At 36.8% G+C, this 15,223-nt stretch overlaps 1 protein-coding gene across 10 annotated transcripts in view; it reads right to left on the bottom strand.

The window, feature by feature from the left end:
- The window catches only part of VPS13B (vacuolar protein sorting 13 homolog B), an 831,417-nt gene that overhangs the window by 296,686 nt on the left and 519,508 nt on the right, over window positions 1-15,223 (bottom strand). For all 10 annotated transcript variants that reach the window (XM_032610621.1, XM_032610615.1, XM_032610620.1 and 7 more), the window contains 2 exons: window positions 7,161-7,287; window positions 4,060-4,203 (listed from right to left, as the gene is read on the bottom strand). In XM_032610621.1, the coding sequence (XP_032466512.1) occupies window positions 4,060-4,203; window positions 7,161-7,287 (271 nt within the window). The remainder of the gene's footprint in view (window positions 1-4,059; window positions 4,204-7,160; window positions 7,288-15,223) is intronic.

Raw genomic sequence — 15,223 nt, 5'->3', positions numbered from 1 at the left:
GAGTAGTAGAGCTCTATTTTTGGAGAAAAATTAGAACTGTACATTTAGATTTGACTATGAAGTTATCTAGGAGGTTAACTCCCACCTCATGAAAATGGCAGGGAACTAGAATGTAAGAAACCCAAATAACATTCCTGTTGTACTAGTACTATAGAGACAGATGTTATCATAAAGACATGAACTATAGAATAAAATATAGAAGGACATGTACTTTGTAATATAGAATTAATTTTGGCTTTTTGAATACTAAATGTTTTTTCTCATGTACTTTCTCAGCCTATCATAATATGTATAGAAACAAAAAAAAGGTTAATTTAAAATGAAGAATTGAATATTCTGGGAACCAGCAATCATGGAAGTCCTAACACTTGACGGAAACACTGAAAACCAAAGTGTACAAATACAGGCTGCTTGATCACTAAGCAATGAGTACATTTTTAGAGCAAAAATATTGGAAAAGTATTAATCAACATGGAAGGCAGTTTGCTTAAACCATCAGATGGTCATTTTATTGCCAGAAGTGCTTCTCTTTTAGCTATATACTTGAAAGTTTTATTATGTGTTAGTTGTCTATATAATTAAAATTAATATTAAATGTTGGTTCCAGTAATAATCCTTAGATTGTTTCACTGTTTTCACTTCAATTTCCAAATATCTGTCCATCTTTCTTCCCCTTTGTTAACAGTGTAGATATGCTTCCTCTACTAACAAAAATCTCCTTTTCATGTTCTTGAATAATTTTTAGAATTAATGTTTCAAAAAAACCTTGTGAAAAACTGTTTGAAAATATTAACGCCATCAAAAGTAAGCAGGAAAAAAGAAATGATTAGAGCAGAAATCAATGAAATTGAAAACAGAAAATCCAATAAAGCAAATAAAACCAAAAGTTGATTCCTTAAAAAGATCAATAATATTAATAAGCTTCTAGCCAGGCTAACAAAAAAAATAAAAACAAGAAACCAAAAAACAAGCAAACAAACAAAAATCCAAAAGAGAGGAATTAAATTACTAACATCAGAAATGAAAGAGGGGACATGACTACAGATTCTATGGAAATTAAAAGAATAATAAAGGAATACTATGACCAAGCTCACAAATTTGATAACCATTTCAGGAAAATGAACCAATTCCTTGAAACACAGAATCTAACAAAACTCACATAAGAAGAAATAAGAGGATTTGAATAGACCTACATATATTAAAGAAATTGAATCAATAATTAATAATCTTCCAAAACAGAAAGCATCAGGCCTAGATGGGTCACTGGTGAATTCTATCAAATATTTAAGGAAGAAATTATACCAATTCTTACAATATCTTTATATTCTTAGACTATCAGATATGAGTTGTGCTACTCATTTATGAATAGAAAAACATTCTTCTAGTTCACAGAAAGTCTTTTTTTTTAATATTGAAATTTCACAGACATACCCCACTGAGGCTGGGGATAGGACCAAATTGTCTTCAGAGAGTCTGCACTTTTTTTTTCAGTTGTGGTAGAACACATAAAATAAAATTTGCCATCTTAATCGTTCTTCAGTGTACTGTCTCTACTGTATTTCAGTATATTGTCTGTACTTTTAGTATCATCTCCAAGAAGGAATAAGGACCACAGACACATTTTTAAAACAACGAAAACAATCCTAGCTCATTTATGGAACTGTGAGGAATGACTTGACATTCAGGTGGGAGTTGTTAGAAATCTAACTCTGAGTGTGCCTTATTTACTCAAATCAGACCCTACTAAAAGGCATTAGAAGCAGGTAGGTAAATAGCAATCAACTTGCTAAGTTCTATAAATTCCTAAAACACATCAGAAATCTGTGAGTTATACCAGTTAGAATGGCCATCATCAAAAAAATCTAAAAACAATAAATGCTGGAGAGGGTGTGGAGAAAAGGGAACCCTCTTGCACTGTTGATGGGAATGTAAATGATACAGCCACTATGGAGAACAGTATGGAAGTTCCTTAAAAAACTAAAAATAGAACTACCATATGACCCAGCAATCCCACTACTGGGCATACACCCTGAGAAAACCGTAATTCAAAAAGCGCCATGTACCACAATGTTCACTGCAGCTCTATTTACAATAGCCAGGACATGGAAGCAACCTAAGTGCCCATCAACAGATGAACGGATAAAGAAGATGTGGCACATATATACAATGGAATATTACTCAGGCATAAAAAGAAACGAAATTGAGTTATTTGTAGTGAGGTGGATGGACACAGAGTCTGTCATACAGAGTAAAGTAAGTCAGAAAGAGAAAAACAAATACCATATGCTAACACATATATATGGAATCTAAAAAAAAAGGGGAAAAAAAGGTTCTGAAGAACCTAGGGGTAGTACAGGAATAAAGACGCAGATGTAGAGTGGACTTGAGGACATGGGGAGGGGGAAGGGTAAGCTGGACAAAGTGAGAGAGAGTGGCATGGACATATGTACACTACCAAACGTAAAATAGATAGCTAGTGGGAAGCAGCCACATAGCACAGGGAGATCAGCTCGGTGCTTTGTGACCACCTGGGGCGGGGGGAGGGAGACGTGAGCGGGAGGAGATATGGGGATATATGTGTATGTACAGCTGATTCACTTTGTTGTAAAGCAGAAACTAACACACCATTGTAAAGCAATTATACTCTAATAAAGATGTAAAAAAAAAAGAAAGAAATAAAAAAGAAATCCGTGAGTTAGATTTCACTGACATGATAGATTCATAATATTGGCACAAATAATATAGGAATTTGTTTCCAACCCAACTTGCTTCAAGGACTTCATTGAAAATGCCATGGGGAAATGTTTTTGCTCTGCTTATTTTCATATCATATATTTATATTCTTACGGATTGTCTAAAATACATTGGGGAAAAAGTCAATATTTTGAGGAGTATACAGCTTTATAGTCCTTTTAGAAAAGATACTGAGCAAACAAATGGGTGGTAAAAGATGATATAGTTAGAGAATTTTTCTTTATGAAAGTTAAAAGCTTTATCATTTTTAAATAATTGTAAAAATAAAGGTGATTCAGACTAATGTAACAATTATAGTACCGCAACCACGGCAGAATGAGAAAAGCACTGATTTGAAAGACTTAAATTAAAACCTCAGATCCACCATTTTTTAGTTATGTGTGTATGATCTCAGACAGGTCACTTATTACCTCTGAGTCACAATATCATAATCTGTAAAATGGTGATAATGTTCACATGTACCTCACAGTGTGGTTGTAATAACATGCTTGAAGATATATGAGTTAATAACTTACATAAAAGTACCTGGCACGCTTGCTTAGCATCAAGTGGCTATCAGTGAACACCTCCTCCTTCCCTTCCTCCTTAGTAGCACTTAGAGCCTTCTGCATAACTCATGACAAAAATATAAGCAATGCCTTTTTCAAAGATAAACAGTTTCTTCACTAGAGATTTTATAAAAGATTTATTCTAAGTACAGATATGATTATAGAAGTACGGAAACAAAAAGCAAAGAAAAAATATTTTGAGAAGCATCTAACAAGCAGCTTTCTTTGTTTCATGCTGACATGCTTTGTGGTTACAATGTAGGCTTCCAATGAACACTGGATCAAAATTAAAATTCTAGGCAGGCATTCAAGTTTTTTGATTGTGTCCATTCTTCACTGAGCATGGGAAACGAATGCTTTAGAAGTTATTTATTGAAGATATTCCCACAGTACTCTCACAAAGTTCACTTCCAAAAGAGGCCCTGTCCCTGTAATGTATCTGAGTAAGTGAAAGCTACACCAGGTTTTGTGCACTGCACTTTAAAAACTGCAGCAGGGCAATAAAATCATGTTTTTAACAGAGGCTTTTCTGGGGCTGGGCCACAGCAATTTTGTGAAGGTGCATGATAAATTACAGGGAAAGAGACCAAACAAATTTCAAAAATAAAGAACACCAATCGAAAATGATTTATGCCCATATTATGAATAAAATTAAATATAGAATAACTAGCAGAAAGCATTTAATTTTTGTTTTCCTATTATCAATGTAAAGTTGGCACAAATGCAGTAAGCCTAATCAGAATCAGGTAATAGTTACCTCTGTGGCTTTGCTTGATGGTTCCACTCCAGTCATATTTGCTACTATTAACTGATGTAAGAGTTGAATTTGAGCCACACTTAGGAAGAAGTCCAGGTTTGTGGTTATATTCACTTCCAAGGAGTGGCCACACACTAAAATCTCCTGAAGGAAAAAAAGGTTGAATAGAGATAAAGAAACATGATAGCCATTAGATGATCATTTATCATTCTTACTTATTAGACCTTTACGATGTTGATGAATTCTCCTGGGACTTGAGTTCACATGTTAATGAGAATAGCAGAAATGGTGAGCACGGTCACTCAACAGTTTAATGGATTAATTTAATAAACATTTATGAGGGCCTGCTGTGCACCAGGCCATGTGCTAGTTACAGGGAAACACACTAACAGTAAGAATTTTTCACCATTTCATATACATTTGGCTTTTCATACGTCAAACTACTATCATTGTTTCAATATGTAGGCAATGATGCAATTCTTTAGCATAATCTTGTTCACCCACTCAGACGGACCAATATTTAGTGAGCATCTCCCAAGTACCATGCAGCATACTAGAGTGCTAGGAATAAATCAGAGAGTGAGGGCTTCCCTGGTGGCGCAGTGGTTGAGAGTCTGCCTGCCGATGCAGGGGACACGGGTTCGTGACCCGGTCCGGGATGATCCCACATGCCGCAGCGGCTGGGCCCGTGAGCCATGGCCGCTGAGCCTGCGCGTCCGGAGCCTGTGCTCCGCAACGGGAGAGGCCACAACAGTGAGAGGCCCGCGTACCGCAAAAAAAAAAAAAAAAGAGAGAGTGAGGCTGGCCTTGAACGGCAATCTGCTCTTGAGAAGGTTACAATCTAGGTGGGCAGACAGATGTAAATAAGCAACTATAGACAGCAATTACAGTCACAAGTGGTATGGTCTGAGTATTCTCCAAAGGATACACTCCAAATGATTTATAACAAAATGGAGTGCTGAAGTCAAAGGTAGCTAGACTAATTAATTTCACTTCTTTAAACTGCTAAAATCTTGGCAGCATTAGGTAGCTGTCCACTACTTAACTGGTGTTGTGCTGCATAACTGAGTCATTTGAACATTCACTGCTGGAAAACCATTCAGGGAAGGAAAACAGAAATGAAAAACCATCCAGAAGTTTCACTTAATAAGCAGAAGCCCTGCCTCTTGTCATGAAGTGCATGTGGACAATGTTCAAATGCTTGGAAATGTCCAACAAACCTTCTCCTTAATAGTGTCATCCAAGAGAATGGATTTAAGGAGACTTATGATGGGTCCAAATACAAACTACACAGCTTAGAGCAGCTTTTAATAAAGCCATAAAGAACAGCATGTCGGAAATGATCCCCTTTTTCTGGTTAAATAAACTTTCCCCCAAAAAAGTTTCCAAAGTTTACTCATTATAGTTAGAATTCTTATTTTATTCCTCAAGTAATGATGAAGGGAATATATTTGTGTATTTTCAACCAATTGTGTTACTTAGTAACTGAAAGATATAAGTAGACTTAATTTTTATACACCTTTTGTAGATATAAAGATATCCTGCCTAACCTAACTTTCCCTATAGGGCAATTATAAACATCAAATAAGATAACACATACAAAATATTTTTTTTGTTTTTTATATAAATTTATTTATTTATTTTTATTTTTGGCTGTATTGGGTCTTCGTTGCTGCGTGTGGGCTTTCTCTAGTTGTGGTAAGCGGGGGCTGCTCTTCATTATGGTGGCTTCTCTTGTTGTGGAGCACGGGCTCTAGATGCACGGGCTGCAGTAGTTGTGGCGCGCAGGCTCAGTAGATGTGGCACACAGGCTTAGTTGCTCCACGGCATGTGGGATCTTCCTGGACCAGGGATCCAACTCGTGTCCCCTGCATTTTTTTTTTTTGCTAGTTAAACAATGATTTTATTGCTTGAGTACAACAGACAAATTTATGAAACCAGGGCAGAGGCTGTGGATGACTCGTATTTCCAGTTGTAGGGGAGGACTCGTTTGGTCTTGTAATATCGAGCCAACTGGTGAATACGGCTCTCAATCAGAATCAGACAGAATTTGGCATCTTTATCCTTTCTGTTTCTCTCGAGATGCTTTCGAACAGCAACAGCTTTCTTAATTAAATGATAGAGATCCTCAGGAAGATCAGGAGCAAGTCCTTTGGACTTAAGAATTATCAAGATTTTATTGCCTGTCACAAAACATACTTGTGCAACACCATGTGAGTCTCTCAGGATTACACCTTAACCACTGCGCCACCAGGGAAGCCCCAAAATATTGCTTTTTAAAAACTCAAAGAATGATGTAAACTTTTATCACCTTAGATTAATAATATATTTAATCTGTGCCTAATTTTTCTGAACTTTTTATAACAACTGCCTATAACTCTGTGAATGATCAAAAAGTTTATAAAGTTTTTAGCATAACAAACTTTTATGAAGAATATTTTTAAAGTTATGATGGATCACATTATTATTACATTTCTATTCTAGTCATGGAGGCAGTATACCATAGTGATTAGACTTCAAACTTGGATCTGTTAGTAACTGGCAAGTAAGATTGGTCAAGTTACTTAATTTCTTTTGATCTCAGTTTCCTCATCTATAAAATATGTATACTAATAATATCTACCTCATATGGATTCTGTGAAGAGTAAATAAGTTAATTCATGTAGAACTCTCTTTGTAAGGTAATCCATGTGAGAACCCTAAGTGATCTGTCAATATTATTGTTGCTTTCATTAGAAAGAGGCCGTAGAGGTCAGGAGTGTATGGCCAGGAGCCAGACCAGTTAGGTTCACACCATGTTCTGCTTCTTACTATTTGTGAATATTTAGACAAGTTAACTCTTTATGCTTCAGTTTCCTCATCTACAAAACGAGGACAGTAGGAGAAGTTAATAGGATTATTATAAGGATTAAATGAGTTATTACATGAAAAGCAATACCTAAATAGTACTATACAGTGCTTAATAATTATTAGCTACAATAATAACTTATTAATAATAAGCTAATTTGATATCCTATGCACGGAAACTATGAAAACTCCTAACACACAAGAAAAGCTGCTCCATCATTTAGACTAAAATAAAAGCTAAATTAATTTCTAACCTCAGTGTGCATATTTTCTGGAGAAATTACTTTGGTGAAAATGATGGCAGGTGCTCCAGTTATTCGGACAGAAAAATCTGTTAAAATGGGAGTCAAAATTGCTCTTCTTTCTTGATGCCTCCGTATGCTAAAAGATAAAGTAAAAATTATTAGCTTTTTCATTTTTAAGGATAATTTTCATTAAATTTGTACAAGTCTCTGTACTACAAACATGTATGACAAAATTACATTATTATTTTGAGTGTGTCTATCTGTACATTTTATAATCATAATTTTGTAACTTCAATTCTTAACTTCAGATTCATATAAAAATCACTGAGAAATTCAGACATAATTAATCAATTTCATATTAGTAGCATCCTAGGACATTTCAATAAATTACTTTTTCTATTTTAATTCCTTTTGTTTTTACAGTTTAGGATCTCTCTTGCTACCAAAAATAATCTTACTATTTTGTGATCATTTTTAATTTCCTAGTTTTAATATTTCTGACATTCTGCTTCACAACTGCCATCTTTCCAACCTCAGTAGCTTCACATGCATATCCTCTTAATCTTTGACTTTTTTTTTTTTTTAACTCTAAGAACTATCTGAGTTCATAGATTATGACTGCCTTTACAGTTTGTGAAATGGCTTTTGTGACTTTGATACTGAATTCTTCTTCACAGCAACCCTGGATGTGAAGTAAGGAACATTACTGGCCCCACATTATCTATGAGGAAATGAAGTTCAGGGACTGGGCTAAGGCCACCCAGTTGGAACAAAAGTTCCACAACTGGGCCCGCAGGGCAAGTTGATAACACAGCAGCATTTGACCTTTATTTTAATTCTTCTTTATACATTCTCACCTTTTGATCAGTTATTTACCACACTATTCCTACTCTACATTCAAAATTGCTAATTGCTAATAATTTCAAAGGAAGTATTGCGTTCATCGTAGAAGATAAAATTGGAAAATATTATTGAGAAATCAAAGCTTGTGCTAGTGCAGATCTTCAAGTCTACTACCCATATTCTTAGTTTTCATTTCATGAAATAATACAGTTCTATGTTTTATTAGCAAGCCGTACCTCAAAAGTTCCTTGGAACCATTAATTTAATATTCCTTATAAATATGTCCCTATTATTCTCTTTTATTATAAAATGACCAAGTTGAGATCAGAGAATTGGCATAAGTTATCTCATGAAAAAGCCCAGATAAAACTCAAGTCTGTCTACATCCTTTTCTACCAGAGTAGTCTAGAGAGTACTAGTATCTTTTGTTGAAACTGTGCAATGGGCAGAGCTTTCTATGGTGTCTGCCAAAAAAGCAAATTGGATCATCTGGTTCTGTGACACATAAGTATTGGATTTCAAGAAAGTCAATTTTAAAGAATTAAGAGATCTAGTGAATAGAGGGTAACAGGAAGAAGTATTAAAATCTGAATACAGAGGAAGGGCTGAGATCCTGAGAGACACCACAATTATAGCCTAATAGCTCAAATTCCATAAAATGACCAATGTGAGAAACATGTAACATCTGATGTGCTCTCATAGGGGAGTGCTAAAATATACGATGTATTAAAAATACCTTAAAATGGAAAACATGGCAGGGAACCAACTAAGAGCAAACCTTAGCTGAAGCACTGATGGGGAAAAAAAAGTACTTGTTTGTATCATAATTTTTTCCCACTATGTGAATTAAATCAGTAAGTAACACAACATATGGAAGATCTATGATGTTAGAAAACATTTTTTAAAGTTTTTTAAGTCAACAGTCTTATAAAACTAGAACTTTACTGGTATAGAGTGCTAAAATTTCTTTTGTATTATCTCTGTCTGGTAAGTATGTGAGTTAAGGATACATATTTTTTAAATCATAAAAACTTTTTTATAGATTCAAGTATTTTCAAGGATGAATTCAAAAGAAAGTAAAAATAAACACTGAAGAAATAACTACAACAAGAATTAAATTCTGCTAATATTTTACTAGATAATAATCTAGTAAACTAACGAAAGAGGGAAGTAAAACTCAAAGTATTAACTGACATTGTTAATGACTTCAGGGTCCTAGCCACTCTCAGTAAACCAAGGGAATAGATTTTTAATGGCCATATTGAGACAACAGGCTAATCCTTACATCCCTGACAGGCAAGGATTTTGAAATGAGCTGCCAACTTAGATCTGGGGCCATTAAAAGGTCAGAAAAACAACTTCCAATCAGAAATAGAAAAAAACAAGGAAGTTTGCCTGATTTGGCACGAGGGATTATTGAAAAAACAGAGATCTCCCTGTTTTTTCAACTTAAAAATTAAAATAAAAATAATGAGAAAATTAAAAATAATGGGAATACCCCATGTGTATTTGGAAGCTGTAACTTATATTACTTGTGCTGGTCCAGGAATACCCACATTGAGTTATTCATATAAAAGTGGCATCAGACCTTTGATAACCCCAGGGCATCAGTCAGAAATAGATGTAAAACCTCTTTGGAAAAATATGCTTTCAAACCGACAGAAAGGATTCCCAGAAACAAAGACCACTGAAGATAAACTCCCAATCACAGATTTTATATGCACTCCAAAATTTTTTTTTTTAGCAAGAGGAGAATTCAACACCATTATCAAATTCATTACCAAGAACTTCTGATAATGGAATTTCCACATATGGAAAATACAATAAATTTCTTTAAAATCATTAAAGACATATAGGATGGAATGAAAAACAGGAGGAAAAAACCAAGGTACTATCAAAAAAGGTAAAACGGATTTGAAAAACAACCAAATAGAGTATCCAGAAATAAAAAATGTAGTTACTAAAATTAAACATATAATAGATGGATAAACAGAATTTTAGATATAACTTAAGAAAAAATTAGTAAACTAGAAATACTACAGAGAAAGATAGACCAGAAGATACTTAAGACTTGTGGTAATCAACTGAGATAATCCCTTAGAGTGGATATTCCTAAATAAAAAACAGTAATATTCAAACACATTTATTATAAACAATAAATATATATAACATACTTTTTGGAAAATCATTGGTTATAATTTTATTAACTATACCTATTTTTACAGATTTCTCTTATTTTTAGATAGTCATAAGGATAAGTCATTTGATTTGTAAGGTAACTTTAAAAATCAAATATTTAGTTAAGAGTTGAAGATCATTTTAGTGTGTGTGTGTGTGTGTGTGGTTTTTTTTCTTTTCCTTCCAAGAGGAACACTATCTGGTGACTTTCTTATGCAATTAAAATAAAATGTATGATATACGATTATGATGATTATATTCAACTTAAATATTTTATGAGATTTTGAGTACCTATTGTCTGCAGTAACTATGCTAAGATATAAAGAAGAGTAATGCTGGACAAGACACATCTTTATCCTTTAACCTCTATGTCACCTTTTCAAGTTGCCAAGGATACCTTCAGCCAATATATAAGGTAGAAAATATTTGCTGGCTGTTGGGAAGTATAAACAAACTGCTCCTTCCTGCTGTACCAGGTCGCCTTTTCCCTTCACACTCAGTTCCCAGGTACTTTAAGCAGCAGGAGAAAACACATTCTCTCACGTAAACCCATGAAAAAGTTTAAGGGGATTATTATAAAATCATACAATTCAAGAAGGTTTAGATCACCCCAGGCATTAATCGATAAACTATGGGAATTAGACTAACTTCTGTTTTATAATTTTGCTTAGGCATTAGCTTGACATCCTTACAAATAAAGACAAAAGTGATAGCTTTCAGGTGGAAGAGTAAAAACAAAGAAAATGCTTTCCTTCCACATTCTTGTTTATGATTTCAGGTACAATTCTGGAAAAATCTCATGTTTGATGAATCACAAATCAAATATGCAAGGGCTCCTATGAACATGTAGGTAATATTTTACTTCAAAAAGTAAAAGTGGGAGGAGACCTTCAAGATGGTGGAGGAGTAAGACGTGGATATCACCTTCCTCCCCACAAATACATCAGAAATACATCTACATGTGGAACAACTCCTACAGAACACCTACTGAACGCTGGCAGAAGACCTCAGACCTCCCAAAAGGCAAGAAACTCCCCACGTACCTGGGAAGGGTAAAAGAAAAAAGAAAAAACAGAGACAAAAGAACAGGGACAGGACCTGCACCAGTGGGAGGGAGCTGTGAAAGAGGAAAGGTTTCCACACACTAGGAAGCGCCTTCACTGGCGGAGACGCGGGGTTGAGTGGGGGGAAAGCAGCTTCAGAGCCACAGAGGAGAGCGTAGCAACAGGGGTGCGGAGGGCAAAGCGGAGAGATTCGCTCACAGGGGACCGGTGCTGACCAGCACTCACCAGTCTGAGAGGCTTGTCTGCTCACCTGCCAGGGAGGGTGGTCTCGAAGCTGAGGCTTGGGCTTCGGAGGTCGGATCCCAGGGAGAGGACTGGGGTTGGCTGCCTAAACACAGTCTGAAGGGGGCCAGTGTGCCACAGCTAGCCGGGAGGGAGTCTGGGAAAAAGGTCAGAACTGCCGAAGAGGCAAGAGAGTTTTTCTTCCCTCTTTGTTTCCTGGTGTGCGAGGAGAGGGGATTAAGAGCGCAGCTTAAAGGAGTTCCAGAGACGCTCGCGAGCCGCGGCTATTAGCGCAGACCCCAGAGATGGGCATGAGACACCAAGGCTGCTGCTGCAGCCACCAAGAAGCCTGTGTGCGAGCACAGGTCACTATCCACAACCCCCTTCCGGGGAGCCTGTGCAGCCTGCCATGGCCAGGGTCCCGTGATCCAGGGACAACTTCCCCAGGAGAACGCACGGCGCGCCTCAGGCTGGTGCAACGTCACGCTGGCCTCTGCTGCCGCAGGCTTCACCCTGAACTCCGTGCCCCTCCCTCCCCACAGACTGAGTGAGCCAAAGCCCCCTAATCAGCAGCTCCTTTAACCCAGTCCTGTCCGAGCGAAGAACAGACGCCCTCAGATGACCTACATGCAGAGGCGGGGCCAAATCCAAAGGTGAACCCCGGGAGCTGTGCAAACAAAGAAGAGAAAGGAAAATCTCTCCCAGCAGCCTCAGGAGAAGCGGATTAAATCTCCACAATCAACTTGATGTAACCTGCATCTGTGGAATACCTGAAGAGACAATGATTCATTCCAAATTGAGGCAGTGGACTTTGGGAGCAATGATATATATATATTTTTTCCCTTTTTGTCTTTTTGTGCGTGTGTACGTGTATGTGTCTCTGTGTGATTTTGTCTGTATAGCTTTGATTTTACCATTTGTCCTAAGGTTCTGTCTGTTTTTTGTTTTTGTTTTTTTAGTATAGTTTTTAGTGGTTGTTATTACTGGTGGATTTGTTTTTTGGTTTGGTTGCTCTCTTCTTTCTTTTTTTTCTTAATACTTTTTTATCTTTTTCTATTTTTAATTACTTTATTTTATTTATTTATTTTTCTCTTTCTTTTTTTCAACCTTTTATTCTGAGCCATGCAGATGACAGGGTCTTGGTGCTCTGGCCAGGTGTCAGGCCTGGGCCGCTGAGGTGGGAGAGCTGAGTTCAGGACACTCGTGCACCAAAGACGTCCCAGCACCACATAACATCAAACAGTGAAAATCTCCCAGAGGTCTCCATCGCAACGCCAAGACCCAGCTCCACTCAATGACCAACAAACTCCAGTGCTGGACACCCTATGTCAATCAACTTGCAAGACAGGAACACAACCCCACACATTAGCAGAGCGGCTGCCTAAAATCATAATAAGGCCACAGACACCCCAAAACACACCACCACACATGGACCTGCCCAGGAGAAAGACAAGACCCAGCATCACCCACCAGAAAACAGGCACTAGTCCCCTCCACCAGGAAGCCTATACAACCCACTGAACCAACCTTAGCCACTGGGGACAGACACCAAAAAAAATGGGAATTACGAACGTGCAGCCTGCGAAAAGGAGACCCCAAACAGTAAGTTAAGCAAAATGACAACACACAGAAATACACAGCAGATGAAAGAGCAAGGTAAAAACCCACCAGACCAAACAAATGAAAGGAAATAGGCAGTCTACTTGAAAAAGAATTCAGAGTAATGATAGTAAACATGATCCAAAATCTTGGAAATAGAATGGAGAAAATACAAGAAATGTTTAATAAGGACCTAGAGGAATGAAAGAGCAAATGAACAATGACGAGCAACACAAGAAATGAAATTAAAAATTCTCTAGAAGGAATCAATAGCAGAATAACTGAGGCAGAAGAACGGAGAAGTGACCTGGAAGATAAAATAGTGGAAATAAGTACTGCAGAGCAGAATAAAGGAAAAAGAATGAAAAGAATTGAGGACAGTGTCAGAGACCTCTGGGACAACATTAAACACACCAACATTCGAATTATAGGGGTCCCAGAAGAAGAAGAGAAAAAGAAAGGGACTGAGAAAATATCTGAAGAGATTATAGTTGAAAAGTTCCCTAATATGGGAAAAGAAATAGTTAATCAAGTAAGCAAAGAGAGTCAATACAGGATAAATCCAAGGAGAAACACGCCAAGACACATATTAATCAAACTATCAAAAATTAAATACAACGAAAAAATATTAAAAGCAGCAAGGGAAAAACAACAAATAACATGTATGGGACTCCCCACTGGGTAACAGCTTATCTTTCAGCAGAAACTCTGCAAGCCAGAAGGGAGTGGCAGGACATATTTAAAGTGATGAAAGGGAAAAAAACTACAACCAAGATTATTCTACCCAGCAAGGACCTCATTCAGATTTGATGGAGAAATTAAAACCTTTACAGACAAGCAAAAGCTAAGAGAATTTGGCACCACGAAACCACCTTTACAACAAATCCTAAAGGAACTTCTCTAGGCAGGAAACACAAGAGAAGGAAAAGACCTGTGATAACCAACTCAAAACAATTAAGAAAATGGTAATAGAAACATATATGTAAATAATTACCTTAAATGTAAATGGATTAAATGCTCCAACCAAAAGACGTAGACTGGCTGAATGGATACCAAAACAAGACTCGTATATATGCTGTCTACAAGAGACCTACTTCAGACCTAGGGACACATACAGACTGAAAGTAGAAGGGATGGAAAAAGATATTCCATGCAAATGGAAATCAGAAGAAAGCTGGAGTAGCAGTTCTCATATCAGACAAAATAGACTATAAAAGAAAGACTAGTACAGGAGAAAAAGACAGACACTACATAAAGATCAAGGGATCAATCCAAGAAGAAAATATAACAATTGTAAATATTTATGGGCTTCCCTGGTGGCGCAGTGGTTGAGAGTCCACCTGCGGATGCAGGGGACATGGGTTTGTGCCCCTGTCCGGGAAGATCCCATGTGCCGCGGAGCAGCTGTGCCCGTGAGCCATGGCTGCTGAGCCTGCGCATCCGGAGCCTGTGCTCTGCAATGGGAGAGGCCACAATGGCGAGAGGCCCACATATCAAAAAAAAAAAAAAAAATTTATGTATCCAACATAGGAGCACCTCAATATATAAGGCAAACGCTAACAGCCATAAAAGGGAATATTGACAGTAACACAATCATAGTAGCGAAGTTTCACACTCCACTTTCACCAATGGACAGATCATCCAAAATGAAAATAAATAAGGAAACACAAGCTTTAAATGATACATTAAACAAAATGGACTTAATTGATATCTATAAGACATTCCATCGAAAAACAACAGAATACACTGTTTTTCCCAAGTGTCATGAGACATTCTCCAGGATAGATCATATCATGGGTCACAAATCAAGCCTTGGTAAATTTTAGAAAACTGAAATTGTATCAACTATCTTTTCCAACCACAAAGCTATGAGAGTAGATACCAATTACAGGAAAAAAAATCTGTAAAAAATACAAACACATGGAGGCTAAACAATACACTACTTAATAACGAAGTGATCACTGAAGAAATTAAAGAGGAAATCAAAAAATACCTAGAAAGAAATGACAATGAAAACAGAACAACCCAAAACCTATTGGATGCAGCAAAAGCAGTTTTAAGAGGGAAGTTTATAGCAATACAATCCTACCTTAAGAAACAAGAAACATCTCACATAAACAACCTAACCTTAAACCTAAAGCAATTAGAGAAAGTAGAACCAAAACA

Source organism: Phocoena sinus, chromosome 17, assembly GCF_008692025.1.
Source record: "Phocoena sinus isolate mPhoSin1 chromosome 17, mPhoSin1.pri, whole genome shotgun sequence".
Classification (NCBI taxonomy): Eukaryota; Metazoa; Chordata; class Mammalia; order Artiodactyla; family Phocoenidae; genus Phocoena; species Phocoena sinus.
The sequence above is the reverse complement of the archived record's forward strand: the minus strand, read 5'-3'. Positions and strand labels throughout refer to the sequence as shown.